Here is an 18,331-nt window from a genome sequence, read left to right on the forward strand (position 1 = left end):
GAGAGCAAAACTGTCATGGGTTCGTTCGTCTCGCCGCGAAATTAAACTCACGAAGGTTCGTGGGTGGGCGGAGAGGAGAGAGAGCAGACAAGATGAGGATTGACCGTGCCCTCAGAAGAAGAGAAGTGGGGAGGAGAAGATAGAAGATGTGTGGGATCAGGGGACGATCTATCTAAATTGTCACCTGTCACCTAGAAACGCCAATCATTGTACAACTTTAGTTTGTTGACGAAACGACAGTATAACCTGAAAGTACGCAACCACGAGGAAATTACCATTACAAGTATCGTAGTGCTGTAGCAGTTTTTCTATTGTTGATTTTGGACAAGTGGAGACATCTGGTCTGGCAAGTAAAAACGAAAAGTGGCTAAAAGATTATTCAGAACTTCTTTCGATATATTAAAATTCGGCTTGGTAGCGAGACCTAGAGGACACAAACAAACAAAATGAATAAACATGCTTGTAAAAATTTTTTTGTTTGTGTCTTTTTGGCCTCGCTACCAAGCTGAATTTTAATATATCGAAAGAAACCTATTGTTTCAAATGGTTCGGTACTAAGCATTTTTAACGCTTTTGGATTCGAATAAACGTTTCCGTTGCTGATATGATTCCAGTGGAGTTGAATGAGAAAACTAGCAAGAAAAATGAGGTTTTCGTTACAGAGTTTTGAAAGCAAAAGTTTTCAATTTATTTATTAGACTGCTTTTACCTTTAAGAGCTGCGTTTAAGCTCAGCGTATTTCTTTTTCCTCGCTGGTACAATTTAATTCTAAAACTGCACAGAGAAGCAGCAGTCACTTCTTAGCCTAGCATCGAGCAAGACAACCTTTCTTGTATCTCAACTCGTTGGCCCAACATGAGCATCAGTGTAATTTCATTTCTAGTGCAAGGTAAAACCTGAGTTGTGTTATGTTGGTTTTGTTAAATACCACATTTTCTGTTTGTAAAGGTAAAGGTATTTTGCTTCTAAAATACCTTTTCTTTGGCCTTTTCAACTTATTTCGTTTTCAAGGTGTTCTGTTGTTGACACTGAAAGCAGAGGATAAAGGTAAGTTGTTCGCAATTAGTTAATTCAACAGTAAAAATATTTCAAGTTTATGAAAAGCAACAAATGGGTTTTAGTAAAATCTCCAATGAGTGGATATCCTTGTGAGGTTCGATTTCGTTTCTGCTTAAGAGACGGTGCTGTTTATGGAAGGTACTAGCTCAAGAAAGGCTTCTTTATGGAAGATTCGAGCTCTAGAAAGGCTTTCTTTATACTGTGAATCAATGTTTTAGTTGAAAGTGGACTTCAGAAATGATGTTAGCGTTCGTTTATGAAAGAGAGTCGGCTGCACATCGGGACTTCTCTTCACCCTTTACATGATCTAAACCTTGAGCAAATTAACTCAAGTCTATGAATAAAACCCACATTTTTGTGAACATTCGAATGAAAGCTATTTATCAGAAGTACTGTTGTTCCCCTCCATGCTTTAAAAATATTAAATTGAAACTGTTTTTCATTTTCTTGAGAGTGAAAGGTTTAAAGTATGACGTAATATGCCCGGGCAGAGACTACGAAGAACTATCCCAGTTAAATGTCCCGACTTGTCCTTTAACATGAGGTTTCCCCAGTAAAGCGAAGGTTCCAATTAATCTATTTGCTTTCAACGTATGTACTTCCAGCTGTCATCACAATGCTATTTTTTCCCCGATCTCGACCTTTGCTTTTCTTTTTACTTCTTTTCAACTAAACGTTTTTCGTATGACGTTTTCGCCTAATGAAAAGGAACTGAGTTGACATCAAGATATTTCAAATGATTGCCGTTGAAGAAAATTAGAAGTCAGCGTAAATGTTCTAAGTAGCTTACAGAAAGCTTGCTGAATCGTAAATATCTAAAAGCGAAACCATACATTTATATATCATGAGTATACTTCAAATGTTTCAAATGTTTTTATTTGAAAACATACTTGGCCATAACCACTCCACAAACATCACAAATATGTTCAAAAACAAACAGCGAAAACCTAACCAGCATATTACAGCTCACCAATTTAACAGAAACTCGGTATTGAAAGTTGAAGTTGGGAGACAAATTAAACATAATTTATCAGCTTATAGACAACTGACTTTTAAAGTTGTTTATCTACAATTCCGTTCTCATTTTCTACTACAAGTTCGACTAGTCAGCAATGGAACCATAGCCTCCCAGGGCCGTGTAGAAGTGATGCACAATGGAGAGTGGGGAACGGTGTGTGAAACTGAATGGGATTTAGAGGACGCGAACATTGTTTGCCACCAACTGGGGTACGATGGAGCCAAGGCAGCACCCACTTCGAAATCTTCGTTTGGAGAAGGAACAGGGAAAATATGGATGAATAAAGTACAATGCGTTGGAAATGAGAGTGCCATAACAGATTGTACACATGACGGATGGGGGATAGCAGTTAACTGTTCTCATAAAGAAGACGCAAGTGTTGTTTGCAATCCGTCAGGTGAGGGCAACAAGTGTGGCCAGATTAATTATGTCAAACATTTGAAGTGAGGTGTTTTAATAACTTAGGCAAAATAAATGTTTCGTATATTTTTCTAACAGGTTCTCTTTAATTGATATCAACGAAGGCATCGTTTGGTTTACACGTGCAGTAGAACCCCAATTTCTCGAGCCTCCAGGGTAAACGAGAATTGTTTCGAGAAATCGGGAGGTTCGATACGATACGATCGATACGAAACTTTATTAAAGTGAAATAAGCTTAGCTTTACGGCTAGTTTACAGTTATTTCACGAAATTAAAAACTTAAAATCTAAATTAATTCGAGAGATCGGGTGTAAAATTACAGTGTACTATCCAAGGAAAATGAAAATTGCTTCGAGAAATCGAGAGGTTCGAGAGACCAAGTGTAAAATTATAGAGAAGTACTATCCAAGGGAAACGAAAATTGGTTAGAAAAATTGGGAGTTTAGAGAAACCGAGGGTTCGAGAAACTCGAGTTTCTACTGGACATGTAGTCTGTTTTAGGCATATTTATTACAAAACGAAAGAGGATAATGAAAAATGATGCATTGTAAAACTTTACGCAGATTGCAATTTAGCATACTCGGTCTTTTCCCGGATGAACTTTATATTTTGCATGCAGTTCGTTTGGTTGGAGGGCCATCAAGAAGAGAGGGACTGGTGCAAGTTTATTACAACAAGACGTGGGGCTGGGTGTGCGACGACCAGTGGAACAACCAAGGTGCTGATGTGGTTTGTAGAGAACTTGGTTTCACGGGCTCTTCTACGTTTTATACGAGCACAGCTATAGACGTCAGCAAAGGAGCAACGTGGTTGAACAATCCCCGATGCGCTGGAAATGAGAGTTCCCTCTTTTCTTGCACCCATGATGGCTGGGGATCTCAAAGCTGTCTAAACAACAAAAAGTCTGGTGTGAGGTGCATAAAGCCACAAGGTATTCAAACCTTTAACAGTTTCGCCCAAAATATATGCTGAGTTATTACTTCTTATCCTTTTCTTTCCTAGACATACTTACTATAACTCTTTTTATTTTAAAAGAATCTATTTTATAAGAATATGGGGTGATTTTTGTTTTTTTTAAAAAATTTTAAATATAAAGGGGGTGGTGTTTTTAAAAAAATATTTTTTTTTTTTTTAAATTTTTAAATATAATTAATTTATTTTTTTTTTTTTTTTAAAAAAATTTTTTTTTTTTTTTTTTTTTTTTTTTTTTTTTTTTTTTTGCAATTTTTTAAAAAAAAAAATATCCCGGGGGGAAAAAATATTTTAAAAAAAAAAAAAAATACTCAGTAACCACCCTTCTCGTTAGCATATTGATCGTGTGCGCCACGATCGGCGGTGCAATCGATCTGACTGTCGTTGCCATTTCTCTCCCTTAAAGTCTTATTGAAGAAGAAGAACGTCTTTAGGAATGTAGGTATAGGTTATCTTTAAGCCCACGGGGGAGGAGGGTATGTCTTTTAAAAGATCTTTTGAGGAGGGCTTTTTTAGGGTGGACCTTATTATATTTCGAATCATAAATCAATTAGCAAAGTTAATGTGGGGCATGAGAGTATTGATTCTCCCAAAATTTACAGGTACAGCAGAATAATTGCTTGTTTGGTTGTGGCTTACCATCTTTGTAATGGTGAACGGTAGGGAGTGGTTAATATTATATTAATATTAAAACTTTAAATTGACGTTCTAGAAAGGGGATTCATCACAAAGATCTTATGCTTGCTGACTCTGTCAGTTTATTTAACCAACATAGTTTTCACTTACGAGTATAGAAATTGTTCATGACGAACTTCGTAACGAAATGCCCATTTCACGAAAGGTCCGAAATCCCTTAATGCAATTAACACAACACGAGGATATGGCTTAGTTCTCGCTTGACTTCTAAAACTCAATTAATTAAAGATTCTTCATCGTGAGTAAAACGATAAAGAATGCTGAAAATACAAATTTAGTTGTGTCTCTACCAATCTCTTTAACAGTCCGATTGTCTGGTGGAGATTCTACCTTCTATGGTCGGGTTGAAATATTCTACAGTGGCCTCTGGGGAACAGTTTGCGACGAGTGGTGGAATCTTCAAAGCGCCAGAGTGATTTGTCGCCAGCTGGGCTTCGACGGAGCGGTGGCAGCACGTCCATGGTCAGCGTTTGGCAAAGGGGAAGGAGTAATATGGATGACTCACGTTCAGTGCACAGGAGATGAAAGCTCAATCGCAGATTGTTTCTTTAACGGATGGGGAATCAGTTCCTGCCCACTTTTTCATCACTACCGAGATGCAAGTGCAGTTTGCATCCATACAGGTATCTTTATCTTGCCGTAATGTTATTTTGTCTTGTCTTTATATTAAAATTTTTGTCTGTACATTAATAGGCTAGGACTTGTTTATAAGCCTGATTGTTTTTTAAGAAGCAGTGTCACTGGGTATTTTCTAAATTTCGACAAATTGCAATCAACTTGAGATGCAATAACAGATTGATGATTCTTACTCAGACAAATTTACATGTCGCATCCATGTTGCAACAACATCTTAGAGCTGATCTAAATATGAAAAGTAAATCTCGAGTTTGTCCATCGATTTGCAGTCCATTTTAATCATCACCTCACTTTCCAGACTCAGTATTGGGTTTTGTATCTTTTTTGCAAGTACTGTCAGTTGTACATTAGAAACCATCACTTCAATACAGTTTCTTTTTATTTATTAGTCAATATGTGATCAATTCCGAATCCCGTTTTTTTTTCTCTCCCCAAAAATACATCAGAGAAGATTAATTTCTGCAAAAGCTAATAAATGTGAGATGCAGATTAGCGCTTTCGTTTGAAATCTTGAACTAACGTGTGCAAAAAAAGAAATAAATTTTCATACCTCAGTATGATGAAAAAGCAAGATTGAAGTTTACAGGAACAGTTTCTATCGCTACTTATCTGAAACAGACTCCATGTGCTCGCCCGGTTGATTCGCGTTAGCTGCTTGAACGTCCATTTGTGTTGTGACGACTTCCTAAATTCCCGACGAAGAGGCTAAAAATCCCGCATCCCGTTCCTAAATTTTAGCTTATCCCACTACCCGGAGAGCAGTCAAATCCCGAATCCCGTCAAGATATTTTGCATTTTCCCGAATCCCGCACTGTATTTTGGTCAAATCCCGGATCCCGAAATTAAATACCCTTCCAGACCCTGTGTCATGGCCTCGTGTAGTCAAGTGGTTCTTAATTTTTATAACGTGCAATTTTTCAGTAATATTTGTGGAGCATCAATGTTGCATGGGGTATGGAGTCGACGCCCTTGATGATATGGTGGCAAGTAAAAAACGCCTTACTTTTGTTACTCTCCCTGAAAAAGAAAAAAGTGAAGCTATATTTTCGTCTTTAACTAATTTTGGACGTTTCTATAGTTCGTTTAGTAAATGGACCTTCATCACGAGAAGGTCTGGTACAAGTTTACCTCAACAACACCTGGGGATATGTTTGTGATAACAATTGGAGCAGACAAGATGCTGATGTGGTTTGCAAGATGATGGGCTACACAGGCTCATATCCATCTCACGGCCAAGTAGTTGTTGAGTGGGACAACACCACAACTTGGCTAAATAACGTGCGGTGTGTTGGGAACGAAGGGTCACTGTTCTTATGTGCACATGACGGATGGAGGAGACAACGCTGCCCAAGCAACGAGCAAGCGATTGTTGCATGCAATGGACCAGAAGGTAGGAATAAACTTTTAAGTCATCATGACTTACAGCAAGGCGCCCAAAAGTGTGACCACTTTTAATTTATTCACATTCTTTCGTGCAGATTTAATCCAATCAAAAGTCAACTGCAAGCTATCCACGGCTTTTGATTGGATTAAATCTGCACGAAAGAATGTGAATAAATTAAAAGTGGTCACACTTTTGGGCGCCTTGCTGTAAAGTGCCACTATGATCAAATTTTCGATTTCCATTTTTTTACATTTTCGTGTACAATTAGACTTTCTTATTTACCTTGCCAATTTTCAATCCATTACGAACATCAGAAGTCGTTTTATTTTAACGTTTATTTCCGATAATTTACGGCCGCCATTAAAAAACCTTGTTCCAAGGCTTGGTTGCGAATAGGGAGAAAATGACGTTCAACCCGTGAGGTATTTGGAGCCTTTGACGTCATTTTATCACGGATTTTAACAGATTTTTGAACAGCCAAATTTATATTTGTTTCGTGGGAAACCTAAAAATAATGTTTCACTTTTTTATAAGCAATTACTATATTAGAACACTGAAACTTAAAACAAGGGTCTTTGGATGCGGATGGCTAGGATGGGAATGGATTGCAACTTGAAAAGTTAAGGATAAACTTTTCAAGTTGTATTCGCATGTCTTCAGAAAAATCGATATTTGTAACTGTAGCTTGATTTCTATCCGCAAATTAGGGTTATACGTTCCTTTAGATTTTCAAAGATATAGGTTTTTCATGAGTTAATATATATATAACTTGCCTACCACTAATTTCAGAAAGGTTACATGCAAGACCGAAACTTTGCAAAATCCCCGTGACGGAGCTCCTTTAAATATAAATATATGTTTACCCGGATTTACATGCTTAACTCAATTTTGTCTTTAGCTAGCGAAGGTGTTTCTGCTACTTCAAATACAGGTTATGTATATGCACGATAACTTGTTAGGCATGTACACATACTTAGTTACTGCATAAAGGTCCTCTTGTCCCCTCTTAATTTGTTATCAAACACATTGTGTATGCTAGATCCGCCAACGAAATTATGGGTGGGTAATTTACTAACACGCAGTAAACTTAAAATTTATCACCAGAGACACTTCACTGGCAGGACCTAGTGAAGCTGGGCATGGATTAATGTTTTTGTAAGGGTGGAGAGCTAGGCAGGTATTCCATTTTCGTCCTTAACTGTCAAACAAAGGTATTGGGGAGAGTATATGCTAGCGTCGCAGATAGAGGCCTGAACTGCAGTCTAGTAAGAAGTTCGAAATCATGTTGTGAGTGAAAGAAGTTTAGTTTAGATATGTATATGATATGGCTTTACAAATATTTCTTTCTACAGTCCGACCTCTATTAAGCGGCCACCCTCGGGATTTTGAAAAGTGGCCGCTTAATAGAGGTTGGCCACTTAATAAAGGGACAATATAAATTGGATAGGAATGGCAGTAAACATGTTTTCATTGACTCTATATACCAAAATGCTTTTAAAAGGTGAACATATATAAAGATAAATCCAAAATTCATTGTAACAAAACATCAAGTGCATTTCCAGCCCATGAATAGTTCTAGCTCTAACACAGAGGGCACGTAGTTGAAATGTATAGCATTTTTTCGGGTTAATAATGTACAGAAAAATATGCAAAACATCGTTGACAAGTTTCTTAGGCCTTTTTGCATCAACAGTTAGTACGTGAAAAAATTTAGCTCAAGATATTTCACGGACGATATAAATCATCTGTCTCCATTTCGTTTGGAAAGACTGAATTTGCTGGCCGCTTAATGGAGGTAAAAAACCATATAAATAGTACACTTGCGACAGCAAAAAGGTGGCCGCGGCCGCTTAATAGAGGTGGCCGTTGAATAGAGGTATCAAATGCAGCAGTTTGGTGACAAATAAATCGGGACTTTGGAAAGTGGCCGCTTAATGGAGGGTGGCCGCTTAGTAGTAGTAGTAGTAGAACTTTATTTAAACACATGTCACCAATGAGCCTGGGGCTCGTTTAAAAGTGAACGTGTATTCTAAAAGTTACAATGTAAAAAAATTAAATATGATTATCTATTCAATAAAAATACAAAAATTAGACTATAAAATTTAAATAATAGAGAGGTCGCACTGTATTTGACTTTTTTTCTTGTCTTGTTTTTGCTTGTTTGATTGATTTTTGTCTGATTTGACTTTGTCTTGTTTTCGTTAGTGCGGCTGACTTATGGAAATGTTCCATACAGAGGACAGGTTGAAGTTCTGCACAACGGAATTTGGGGAACAGTGTGCAGTTATCATTGGGATCTGCAAGACGCAAACGTGGCTTGCCGTCACTTAGGATATGAGAATGCCGAGGCAGCAAGTGATCCTCTCCGAGAACCCCAGAGCGTGTTACACAAACTGGCACGAACAATTACTAAAGGAGGGGCGGTCTGGCTCAGCTACGTACAGTGTGTGGGGAGCGAGTTCTCGTTATTGGAATGCAGGCACAGCGGATGGGCTCAGAATTCCTGCAACCATATTGAAGATGCAAGTGTAGTTTGCAGCCATCAAGGTATTGAAAGTGTTAGATTAGTGCTCGCTGAATCGCGAAGCGAGGTTTTAATTTTGCCGGCCACGTGCCCAGGCGAGATCCAGTTTGATTTCGTGTAGAGTTTGCGGAGCAAAGTTGTACATAATCTTGTCTTGTCTTCGTCTTCGTCTTCGTCTTCGTCTTCGTCTTCGTCTTCGTTTTCGTCTTCGTCTTCGTCTTCGTCTTCGTCTGCGTCTTCGTCTTCGCAGTTGTCTTGTCTTCTCTTATCTTATTAGGCCTCGAATTATTGAAGCACGCAAACACATTCACGATTGTTTTAAACAATTATCAAAACTTTCTTTCACATTAGAAAATTTGTCTATAAATAAAGGATAACCCCCCTACCCTTCCCCACCCAAATGAACATCTACGACTGTTATTGCCTTGTAGTGGCATCCGTTGCAAAGCCAAGGATGATCTCAAGTGGCTTACAGAGCATCAATTTGAAATGGAATTCGTGCAAATCAAAGAGTTACCGGGTACAGATTTATAGCAATGACAGTCATGAGTGGGGAGAAGCGATGTGCTATGGGAGCACGGTTGCTGGATCGTGTGTGGTAAACAGTACCCTGGCTACTGTCAAGGGGCTACTACCATCGAGCGTGTACTTCTTCAGGATTCAACCGGCCAACGGGACTGTCAGTCCTACATCAGAAGCTATGAAGACAAAAAGTCTTGGTAGGTACAAACTATGAACAAACTCGCATACTGTAAGCATGCTGGGATCGCCACAACTGGGCTGGCATGCCAGGTTGTATAAGCCCTGGGCTTTGTAAGGGGCTTTTAAACGGAGGAGCTTCTATGCTGTGGGGCTTATAAGCGGAATAAATTTAACGTTTCGAAACGTGCCAAGGCAGTGTTGATCGAAATATGCGGTTTTTCAGTTAAAAAGTCACAATAAAGCATCATTGAGACCTGTTCATTACTGTCATCCAGCAGAGGGGAGTGGGCTTAAATCCATGGGGGGGGGGGGGGGGGGCTATAACATCCAGGTAGATGGGCCTATAACTAGGGGGGCTTATAAGCGGGGAGGGGCTTATATTATAACCGGAATTTTAATTTACGGTAACCGCGCGAGGCCAGCTTGTGTCAAATCAGTCTTACTTGTCTTTGTTTTTGCAGCAACTCCTGATCGACCGTTCTTCAAAGCTCACACCACCAGAACTATCACTGTTGGATGGACACCGATTTTGTTACAATCTACAATTTACAAGCTGGAAGTAAATCTCCATCAAACTCCAGAATGGAGGGACGCAGTGTGTACAAATAGCACTTCTCCTGGTCGCTGCATCGTGGAGAAATCTTACGCAACAGTGACTGGTCTAAATGACTCGGTCATTTACCATTTCAGAGTCTATGCTATTTTCGATGGAGCTAAAAGCGAACCCAGCATGCCATCCATTGGTTTAAGCCCTCAAGGACAGCAAGGTGCTTATTTATTTAGGCTATGCATGCGCATGCGGGATGCAAACGAAACCCAGTTATTACTGAAGTCACCATAGAAACTGTCTGTCTAGATTCTAAGTAGTCTTACACTGTTTACGTAAGTTAAAAATTTAAGAAGCTATAGGAATAAGCGTTTTTTTGGTAAATTGTAATATTAAAATGATATAGGCATTATTGGTGTGTGTCAATATAGGCAGTAGTTCTTTACCCATGTAGACGTAAACAGCAATTATTTTTACAAACTTTCTACTAATGACAACGCGAGATGTAAAAATATAAATATTAAAATACATTTCACCTTTGGTAATCACACACGTGCACTCAAGAAACAGATTAAGCCACCTCTAGTGAGGAAATATCGTTCCATGTCTTCTTATAGCAGGTGAACCCAGACAAAAATACCGGTACTCGATCGAATCACCAGTAACTTTCACCCCTCACTCAAAAATTGAATGGAAACAACTCGCAACGCGCATTGAGCTAACGTTTATAGTTACATTTTTTTCTATTTTCACAGACTTGCCTCGAATAGATCGAAACATTTCTTCCAACAATATCTCATGTGATCGAAAAACCAAATGTACCCTGTTCTGCCATGCGTCCAGTAACGGACCAGTTCGATACACATGGACAAAAGACGGCAAGCCATTGAACCGCAGTGATGTCATCATTATCAACAACGTTCTTGTGATCAAACCCAGGACCAAAGGGGACTATGGGTTGTACGTGTGCAAGGTTGAAAACGAGGCTGGCGGTGTGGAGCTCGGGATGAATGTAACAGGAAACAGTGGAAGAATGGCACGTTTTTCAAAGAGAAAAGAAATCAACGGTAAAATTAATTTCTTGAAAATATAACCTTCGTCTGTGTTTTTCTTTTTATAACAAAAGTATATACAGTGTTAAGGAGTTTAAGTCGTCGGTAGAAAAACTATTACTCTATGTAAACTGTTGTGCTGCGTCGGCGGGCGAGTGAAACATTTTAGCTGATTATCACATAGAAGTTAATAAAGGTAAATAACCAATATGAACCACGAAGGGCTAATGCTCCAACGTCAACTTTTCAAACTCGCTACGGGGCTTATTTGCTTTTATCAACCTCAAGTTCGATTCATTACCACCTAAGTAACTTTTCGGTTGTTTTGCAAATGTATTTTTCTTGAGTCGCCTTCGGTTAAAACGTTGGACTCTGGATGGGGAGGTTCTGGTTAATACCTGGCGCGCTGGGGTCACTGCGTTTTGTCCTTGGGGAAGGCAGCTTACTCTCACAGTGCCTCTTTCGACTAGAAACATATCCTGCGAATGGGGAATATCGCCTGATACTTAGCCGACGAGGCCGTAGACCGAGTTGGCTAAATCAGACGATATTCCGCAAGATGACAGGATAATTGTTTTATTATTCAACAAATTGTCAACGAAACACATTTTGCAGAAAGCAAAACTGTAGATGCACCGCTTACAAGATTCGAACGAACCGCAACCTACGAATCGCAGGATATCTGTTATGTACGGATGACAGATAACGTTAACATTGTGACCATATATGGGCAGCGCGCGCATTGTTGAATAATAATAGGGAGTATAAGTAACGTTTTATCGGCAAATGTTTGGGGTCACATCATGACGGAGTTGTAGAATGTTGGGGAACAGCTTGCGATGGACTAGCATCCCCTGCAATACTTCTAGCCAACTGTTACTTTCTTTTTGTTGTTTGCTTCATTTTAGGTGAAGATCAAAGATTGTCTCTCCTGCCTGCGGTGATAGTTTTGGGTTTTGCTCTTTGCATCGTTTCTGTCGTCATTTTCTGGTTAAAATGGCGGAAGAGAGTATTCTCTACGAATATGAAAGAGCAGGAAACTGAGTTGCAAACTCAAGATTCTTCTTTTGAAAATACTTCCAGAGCTTTGGAAGGGGACTCCGGTTTTGCATCGCACGAGTACCAAAAGCTGGAGAGTGAGATTTAAGCGGATCGGACTTCAGTCCCATTCCTTTTTAACAGTGGTGGATTAAGAACCTCCCCCCCCCCCCCCCCACCTCTCCCACTGAGCACGAAAGGGCCCGCCTTCACTCTATCCACTCCCCCCTTCCCCCAAACCACATTTCCCTTATTGAAGCAAGAAGGGAGAAAAGGCTCCTTTGGGTAGCTCTGGATCCGCCACGCGTCTTTTAACCTTTCCACATCAAATCTTTCTTACGATACCAAATTAAAAAGCGAATGGGACCGAGTCCTAGATTAACGTGTAAATGGTAAGATCAGGTCAGTTACAATTTTTCACGTGGACTAATCGTAAAACGAAGAAATCTGATATGAGGGGTCATTGTTTGCTTATTCTCGATAGTCTTCGTTAAATTTACTTATATCACATTTCTGTTATGTCAGGATGTCTCACAGTCGTGGACAAACGAATTAAAATGGAATTAAGAAGCATTTCAGTATACAGCGTATGGGAGCTTTTTGTTCTCTACTTGTGCTTGTGTTCGGTATAGCTGCTTTACAGCAAGGCGCCCAAAAGTGTGACCACTTTTAATTTATTCACATTCTTTCGTGCAGATTTAATCCAATCAAAAGCCGTGGATAGCTTGCAGTTGACTTCTGATTGGATAAAATCTGCACGAAAGAATGTGAATAAATTAAAAGTGGTCACACTTTTGGGCGCCTTGCTGTAATTCCTGAGAGGCCACAATGTAAAACTGAAGAAACCCAATAAAAAGTTATATTTAATTTTAAACTTGTGTCAATCTTTGTTGAGGTTATAAGCAATTTTTTCCATTTGCCGCGAAAGTTTGCCGAGATGACTTCCAGCCCGGTATTACATGATCCGAGCCAGCCACCGGGATGGACTAGATTTGGTTAAATTTAAACATTTTATAGCACGAATGATTTTGGCGCGAAGATTGAGTCAGATGATGTTGAAAACCTTTTTCAGTAATTTGGTGTTTTATTTTTAACACTTATTCAGGCACATGAGTTGTTCTGCCTCTACATCCTATTTAGAAAGAAGAATATTGATTTCTGTGGTCGGCAGTGTGCTTGGACAGTTGGAAGAAAAATTTAATGCTGGCCCGCTGAACGAGAAATCCGTAGAAGAACTGGACGCTACTTCCCAGACCCTTCGCACACTCGTGAAACAAAATGGCGTCCATTTTGTCGTGTTTTTACCCAAACTTGCTTTGACTATTTTTACCAGGAAATCGTCGTTACCTGAGCGTCCTGTTGTCAAGAATCGAGGGGAAACTTCAGAAGAAACGTTTGCAACATTTGGAAAGCTAACAGAGACATGAACGACAAGAAAAGAAGGAAAAGGAACCACGAGAGTGATTCGAGTAGCGCAAGCTCTGAGGACGAAGAGAAGTCACGAAAAACTGCTAGAAAAGCCTCGGAACAAGTTGCAAAAGAGGGGCGAAAAAAAGGAATCGAGACATGAAAAACTAAAGAAGGTTGAGAGTAGTTCAGCAAGTGACAGTAGCAGCGAGAGTTGTGGTGACAGTGATGACGCAAGAAAGAAAAAGAAAAGGAAAGAAAAAGATAGAGCGAGGAGAAAGAAGGAAAAGAGAAAGAGGAAACGTGAAAAGAAAGAGAAAAAGCGTAAACAACGTAAGGCGAGAGAAGATGAAAAGGCTGCAGCTGTCAAAAGTATTGATAAAGATATTGCCGAAAACATTGATCAAACAGAAGGTCTGCTTATGCATCAGTCAATTCCAGCAGTGCCCATCCCCCCCCCCCCGGGCAACCCCGGGCAAGCACTAAAAAAATTGGCAAACCCGGGGGGGGAGAAGGAACGGCAAATGCCCCGCTCCCGGGTTAATTGTTTTCATCTCTCGATAGGTGAATAAGAAAAATACAAGTTGTGCTCAGCTGAAGAAAACAATGAGAAAAATACCTTAAAAACATCCACGAACATCCACGAGCTCCAGTCACGGAACAGCTAATCTGTAACGTAGTCCACGTCTGGCCAAAAACGCCCCACGAACGCGACCACCCACGGTGAAAGAGTGCAAATGCCCGGGGGCCCCGGGAGCAAATGCCCCACCCGGGACGGGCAACAAGGAAAGCCCCGGGGGCCCGGGGGGGGGGGATGGGTACTGCTGGAATGACTGATGCATTATTGTATATTAAGCTTGAATATAATAATTTGGTAAGATGACGTGACTATACGGTTATTATAGTCACGCCATCCGTTACCTAGAATCATAAGAAATGTGTGGGGTCCAGTAACGAGGAAAACCTTAGTCTATTTTGGCTTGCCAACGTCTGCATTTGGCAAAAGTGGCCCATGCTCAGGACTGGAGTTTATCCCGGTTTTAATGCCATGAAGACACAGACACTCTTCTCCCTTCTGGATGGACACACCTGGGACACCATTGCAATGCTATCCCCAGTATTAAATTTGCCAGTGCCCATTTATATACCTGGGTGGAGAGAGGGAAGTCTGTCAGAGTAATGAAGTGTCTCGGTTGCCCAAGAACACAACATAGTGACACCAGTTAGAGCTTGAACCCAGACCACTTGAGCCAAATTAAAGTCTGGCCTGCTAATCTTTAGGGACCATTCATTATTAATTTTTATGCCAGGGGGTGGGCTGGCAAGATCCATCATCAAGCAAAACAAGTTTTTGATCCCATTCCAAGGAAAAGAAGAAAGGTCATGACCCCTCTACATGTAATGTGAAAAATAGATAGCCTCAACATTTTCATATCAGAAAGCAAGAATCAAAGTACATGTATTTATCAAAAATAATAAACCAAAAATACACATAAAAACAAATAGCCCCCCCCCCCCCCTGCTCTTTGTATGCAGATTCCCTGATGACCCCCCACCCCCCGTGAGTGTCCTGGATTTATCATGACCCATCCCTTATTCTTGCCAGCCCACCCCCTGGCATAGATAATGAATGGTCCCTTAGGTCACCACACGTACATCTCCCATACTCCATTAAATTTTACGGTCCCACCCCTCTCAATGGATAAAGTTCTTGATAACAATTGACCAGTAGAAATCCTCTAATTTTTAAAAGAGGGTAGGTAGGAAAGCCCTGTGAAATGGTTCTGACAAAAAAATCTGACATAGGGAGGGAATAAGTTTCATCCATTAGGGAGTTGGATCTTTAAGTAAATGGTACATCGCTTTTTGCCAGGGAAAAATTTTTCAACTTCACAACAGACATGTATCCTCACTGCTAAAAAACCTTTTTTAATTACAGAAATTGTTCTTATGCGCCAGAATGGTCTAGATTGAACTAACTAATTTTGTTTATTCTGTTTTGTTTTCCTACGATTTTATTTCATGCAGGAGTTGAAACGTCAAGAGAGCCACAGTCAACTGAGCTTGCATCTGAAGCAGTTCCGAAAAAGAGGTAAATCAATAATATTGTACCGGTAAGTGATTCTTACAAATGTTGGAGTAATGTTGGATTACTACAGGCAACAGTGTTGGAATTGGAAGATCAAGCAGTGTAACTTGCAGTTATATTTTGTCAAATGTAAAAGGTACAGCAAGCATCCCCATCGAGTGCCATATACTGGTACATGTAAGCTCCTCCCCGCCCCCCCCCCTCCTTCTTCATAAACATCTATTTTACTGCATCATTTGATGCTGTTGTACGGCCACAAAGTTTGGAAGCTCAAATGAATGTATACTGTTCATCGTTAAGTATTGCATTTGTATCCTTTTTTTAAAAGACCCATGGTCCCCATGACAAAGGAGGAGTATGAAAAACAGCAAGCCCAGGTTAGAAGGGTGTATGACCCAGAGACAGGTCGACACAGGTAAGTTGCACTGTAGTGACTGCTCATACATGTTGCTGTTCATGCTAGCACCCCAGGGGGGCCCCCGGTTTTTAATTGGGGGGGATGTAGAGGGGAAAAAAAAAAAACAAAAAAACAACCCCAAAAAACTCCAAAAAAAAACCCCCCATCCGGGGGGGAAAAAAAAAAAAAAAAAAAAAAAAAACCGCTAGCACTTAAAACCTTTAAGAATGATCAACATTTGTTTTCCCACCAAATAAGCGAAAAAAGTTGTAAATAAAAAACTTTCAGTACCACTCAAAGTGCTGTTACCAGTTTCTAAATGGTGCTGTTGCAGTTCACAACAGACTTGATTAACTACCAATAACACAAGAATGGAAATTTACCATGTACTTTTAAGTAGTACTGTAGTCACACAAACACCCAGACAAAAAAATTAACATCAGCTTGGAGTTTATTTGTATATTTATGTCTCTAAGTTTGTTTTATTAAACAATGTCTGTAGTTTCTCAAACAGCGTCAAAATCACTTTGTGTGATGTACATTTTGCAACAGGCTTGTCAAAGGTACTGGTGAGATCTTAGAAGAGATTGTGAGCAGGGACAGGCATAAAGCTATCAACAAGGTTGGTTGGTAAATAAAAGCCACTTTAACAGATGGTTTCTACATGCTACATATGCAGCTAGTATCAGATTTTTCATGATTATTTTCAGATGTATTTTTTTTTTCTTATAAAGCATGGACTACAATGAGCGCCAAAAGTGTTGAGAGTTGCTCTTTTTTTTTTGAAATTTTTTCCCTCTCCCCTTCAATATAACCCCCCCCCCCCCTTTTTTTTTTTAAAAAAAGAGGGGGGGGGGGGGGGGGGGAGGGGGAGAAAAAAAGAAAAAATTTTTTGAGGTCCGAGCATGAATTTATCATCATTGCTTTTGAATTTTTGCGAACTCAATTGAATAGCTCTAGGATCATATGGGATCATGTGGCGACGTTTTTGGCAATATGTTGATATACACACGCTCCGGTTGCACCACGTAGCCAGCCATGACACAAAGGGCAAAATTTAAATATTATTTTTTTTTTTCCCCTTTTTTTTTTTTTTTTTTTTTTTTTTTTTTTTCTCAAAAAAAAAGAGCCCCCCAAAAAAAAAAAAAAAAAAAAAAAGAGAATTTTTAAAAAAAATTAAAAAAAAAAAAACAAAAAAAAAAATGCGCGTTTTTTAAAAAAAAAAATTCCAAATTTTTGCCCCCCAATTTATGGTGTGGTATACTCATGACAATAGCCTTTCATTCTGATGCACCTTAGGGTGACATAAACATTTTACTGACTGTCACCAGAACTGGCAACTTCCCCTCCTCATCTGACACCTGCATTCACAAAGCTCTGCAAGCCAGGATTTCAGAGAAAAACATATAATATTATCACCACATTTCAGAATTATGATAATGGTAATGATAATGATTATATAGCGCATTTCCAATATATGTCAAATGCGCACACTACTGTATTAAGATACAATTGAAGGCCAGACCACAACAAGGGAGTTTGTGCCCTACCTTGCGAATAGTGTGCGGGTCAATGTCCCCGTAGAAGACTGAAGAACGGAGAGGGACCTACGGATCGTCCTCCGAGAAGACAGAATGACGAGATGTAGTACAAAGGCAGCACATCCCTCAGAAGACGAGTGGGTCCGGCTGGGAGGAACCCACGACCTCCCGCACAGTAGTCCGGCGCTCTACCAACTGAGCTAACCAGGCGGCGGTAATTGTAATTATGCACAATTTTTAATGTACACGCAGGAAAACACATCTGTATGTACATGTTTATTTACTGGCTTCAGTGTAATGCTTTAAGTTTTTTTTTTTTTTTGTTTATCATTTCAGACTGCTACTCAAGGTGATGGAGCATTTTTCCAAGCTAATCTTGGTCTCAAAGATAAATAAAGCTCACAGGATCACCTCTCAGAGACTAAAAGAATGACCAAAGACGTTTTGGTTTGAATTCAGGAATGGTTGCGAAAAAGAAATTGAGAATTGCTTAGTTTTGCAGAAGAGGAAGATTGGGGGTCTTGTTCAGACTAAAACAATTGTGAGGTTGAGAACAAAAATATCTCACATGAACTACTGAGTCCCTGTGGCAACTCAAAGAGGCCCTGCTCATATAGCACAGGCTAGTTCTGCCAGTACAACCAATAAAGTAATATTATTTTGTTTTAATTCATCACTCAGACATTTTTTACATTTATATACATGTATTATTGTCAAGACTGCAAAGTGTCAGCCTCTTTTTCCTATATAATACAAAACTGATTTCAGTAGCCTTGCAGGAATGTGTAATGACAAAAACGAAACACACTGCAAGGAAGGCCACACTAAAAGTGTCAAGCAAGGATGATC

At 39.7% G+C, this 18,331-nt stretch overlaps 1 protein-coding gene and 1 pseudogene across 2 annotated transcripts; both read left to right on the forward strand.

Annotated features, from left to right (window-relative positions):
- The first annotated feature begins 625 nt into the window (after positions 1-625).
- LOC144646953 (scavenger receptor cysteine-rich domain superfamily protein-like) lies at positions 626-12,839 on the forward strand. The gene is made up of 11 exons (XM_078506676.1): positions 626-889; positions 1,012-1,047; positions 2,157-2,474; positions 3,117-3,428; positions 4,471-4,788; positions 5,880-6,191; positions 8,391-8,732; positions 9,141-9,428; positions 9,873-10,178; positions 10,714-11,025; positions 11,919-12,839. The coding sequence occupies exons 1-11, from the start codon at positions 856-858 to the stop codon at positions 12,155-12,157; spliced, it is 2,817 nt and encodes a 938-aa protein (XP_078362802.1). The 5' UTR covers positions 626-855; the 3' UTR covers positions 12,158-12,839.
- Positions 12,840-13,279: 440 nt separating this feature from the next.
- Positions 13,280-18,312, forward strand: LOC144646964 (uncharacterized; annotated as a pseudogene). The gene is made up of 5 exons (XR_013569497.1): positions 13,280-13,869; positions 15,484-15,547; positions 15,873-15,959; positions 16,494-16,563; positions 17,819-18,312. The product of XR_013569497.1 is annotated as an uncharacterized LOC144646964 (transcript).
- Positions 18,313-18,331: the final 19 nt, after the last annotated feature.

The sequence above is a fragment of the Oculina patagonica genome, chromosome 3 (assembly GCF_052425735.1).
Source record: "Oculina patagonica isolate OP01 chromosome 3, crgOcupat, whole genome shotgun sequence".
NCBI classification, from domain to species: Eukaryota; Metazoa; Cnidaria; class Anthozoa; order Scleractinia; family Oculinidae; genus Oculina; species Oculina patagonica.

What these genes read in the sequence shown, in the direction of transcription:
- LOC144646953 (XM_078506676.1), top strand. Translation starts at nt 856, where the DNA reads ATGAGCATCAGTGTAATTTCATTTCTAGTGCAAG. An exon ending in GAGGTGCATAAAGCCACAAG is followed by an intron (nt 3,429 to 4,470) that starts GTATTCAAACCT and finishes TCTCTTTAACAG; the next exon opens with TCCGATTGTCTGGTGGAGAT. An exon ending in AAAGAGAAAAGAAATCAACG is followed by an intron (nt 11,026 to 11,918) that starts GTAAAATTAATT and finishes GCTTCATTTTAG; the next exon opens with GTGAAGATCAAAGATTGTCT.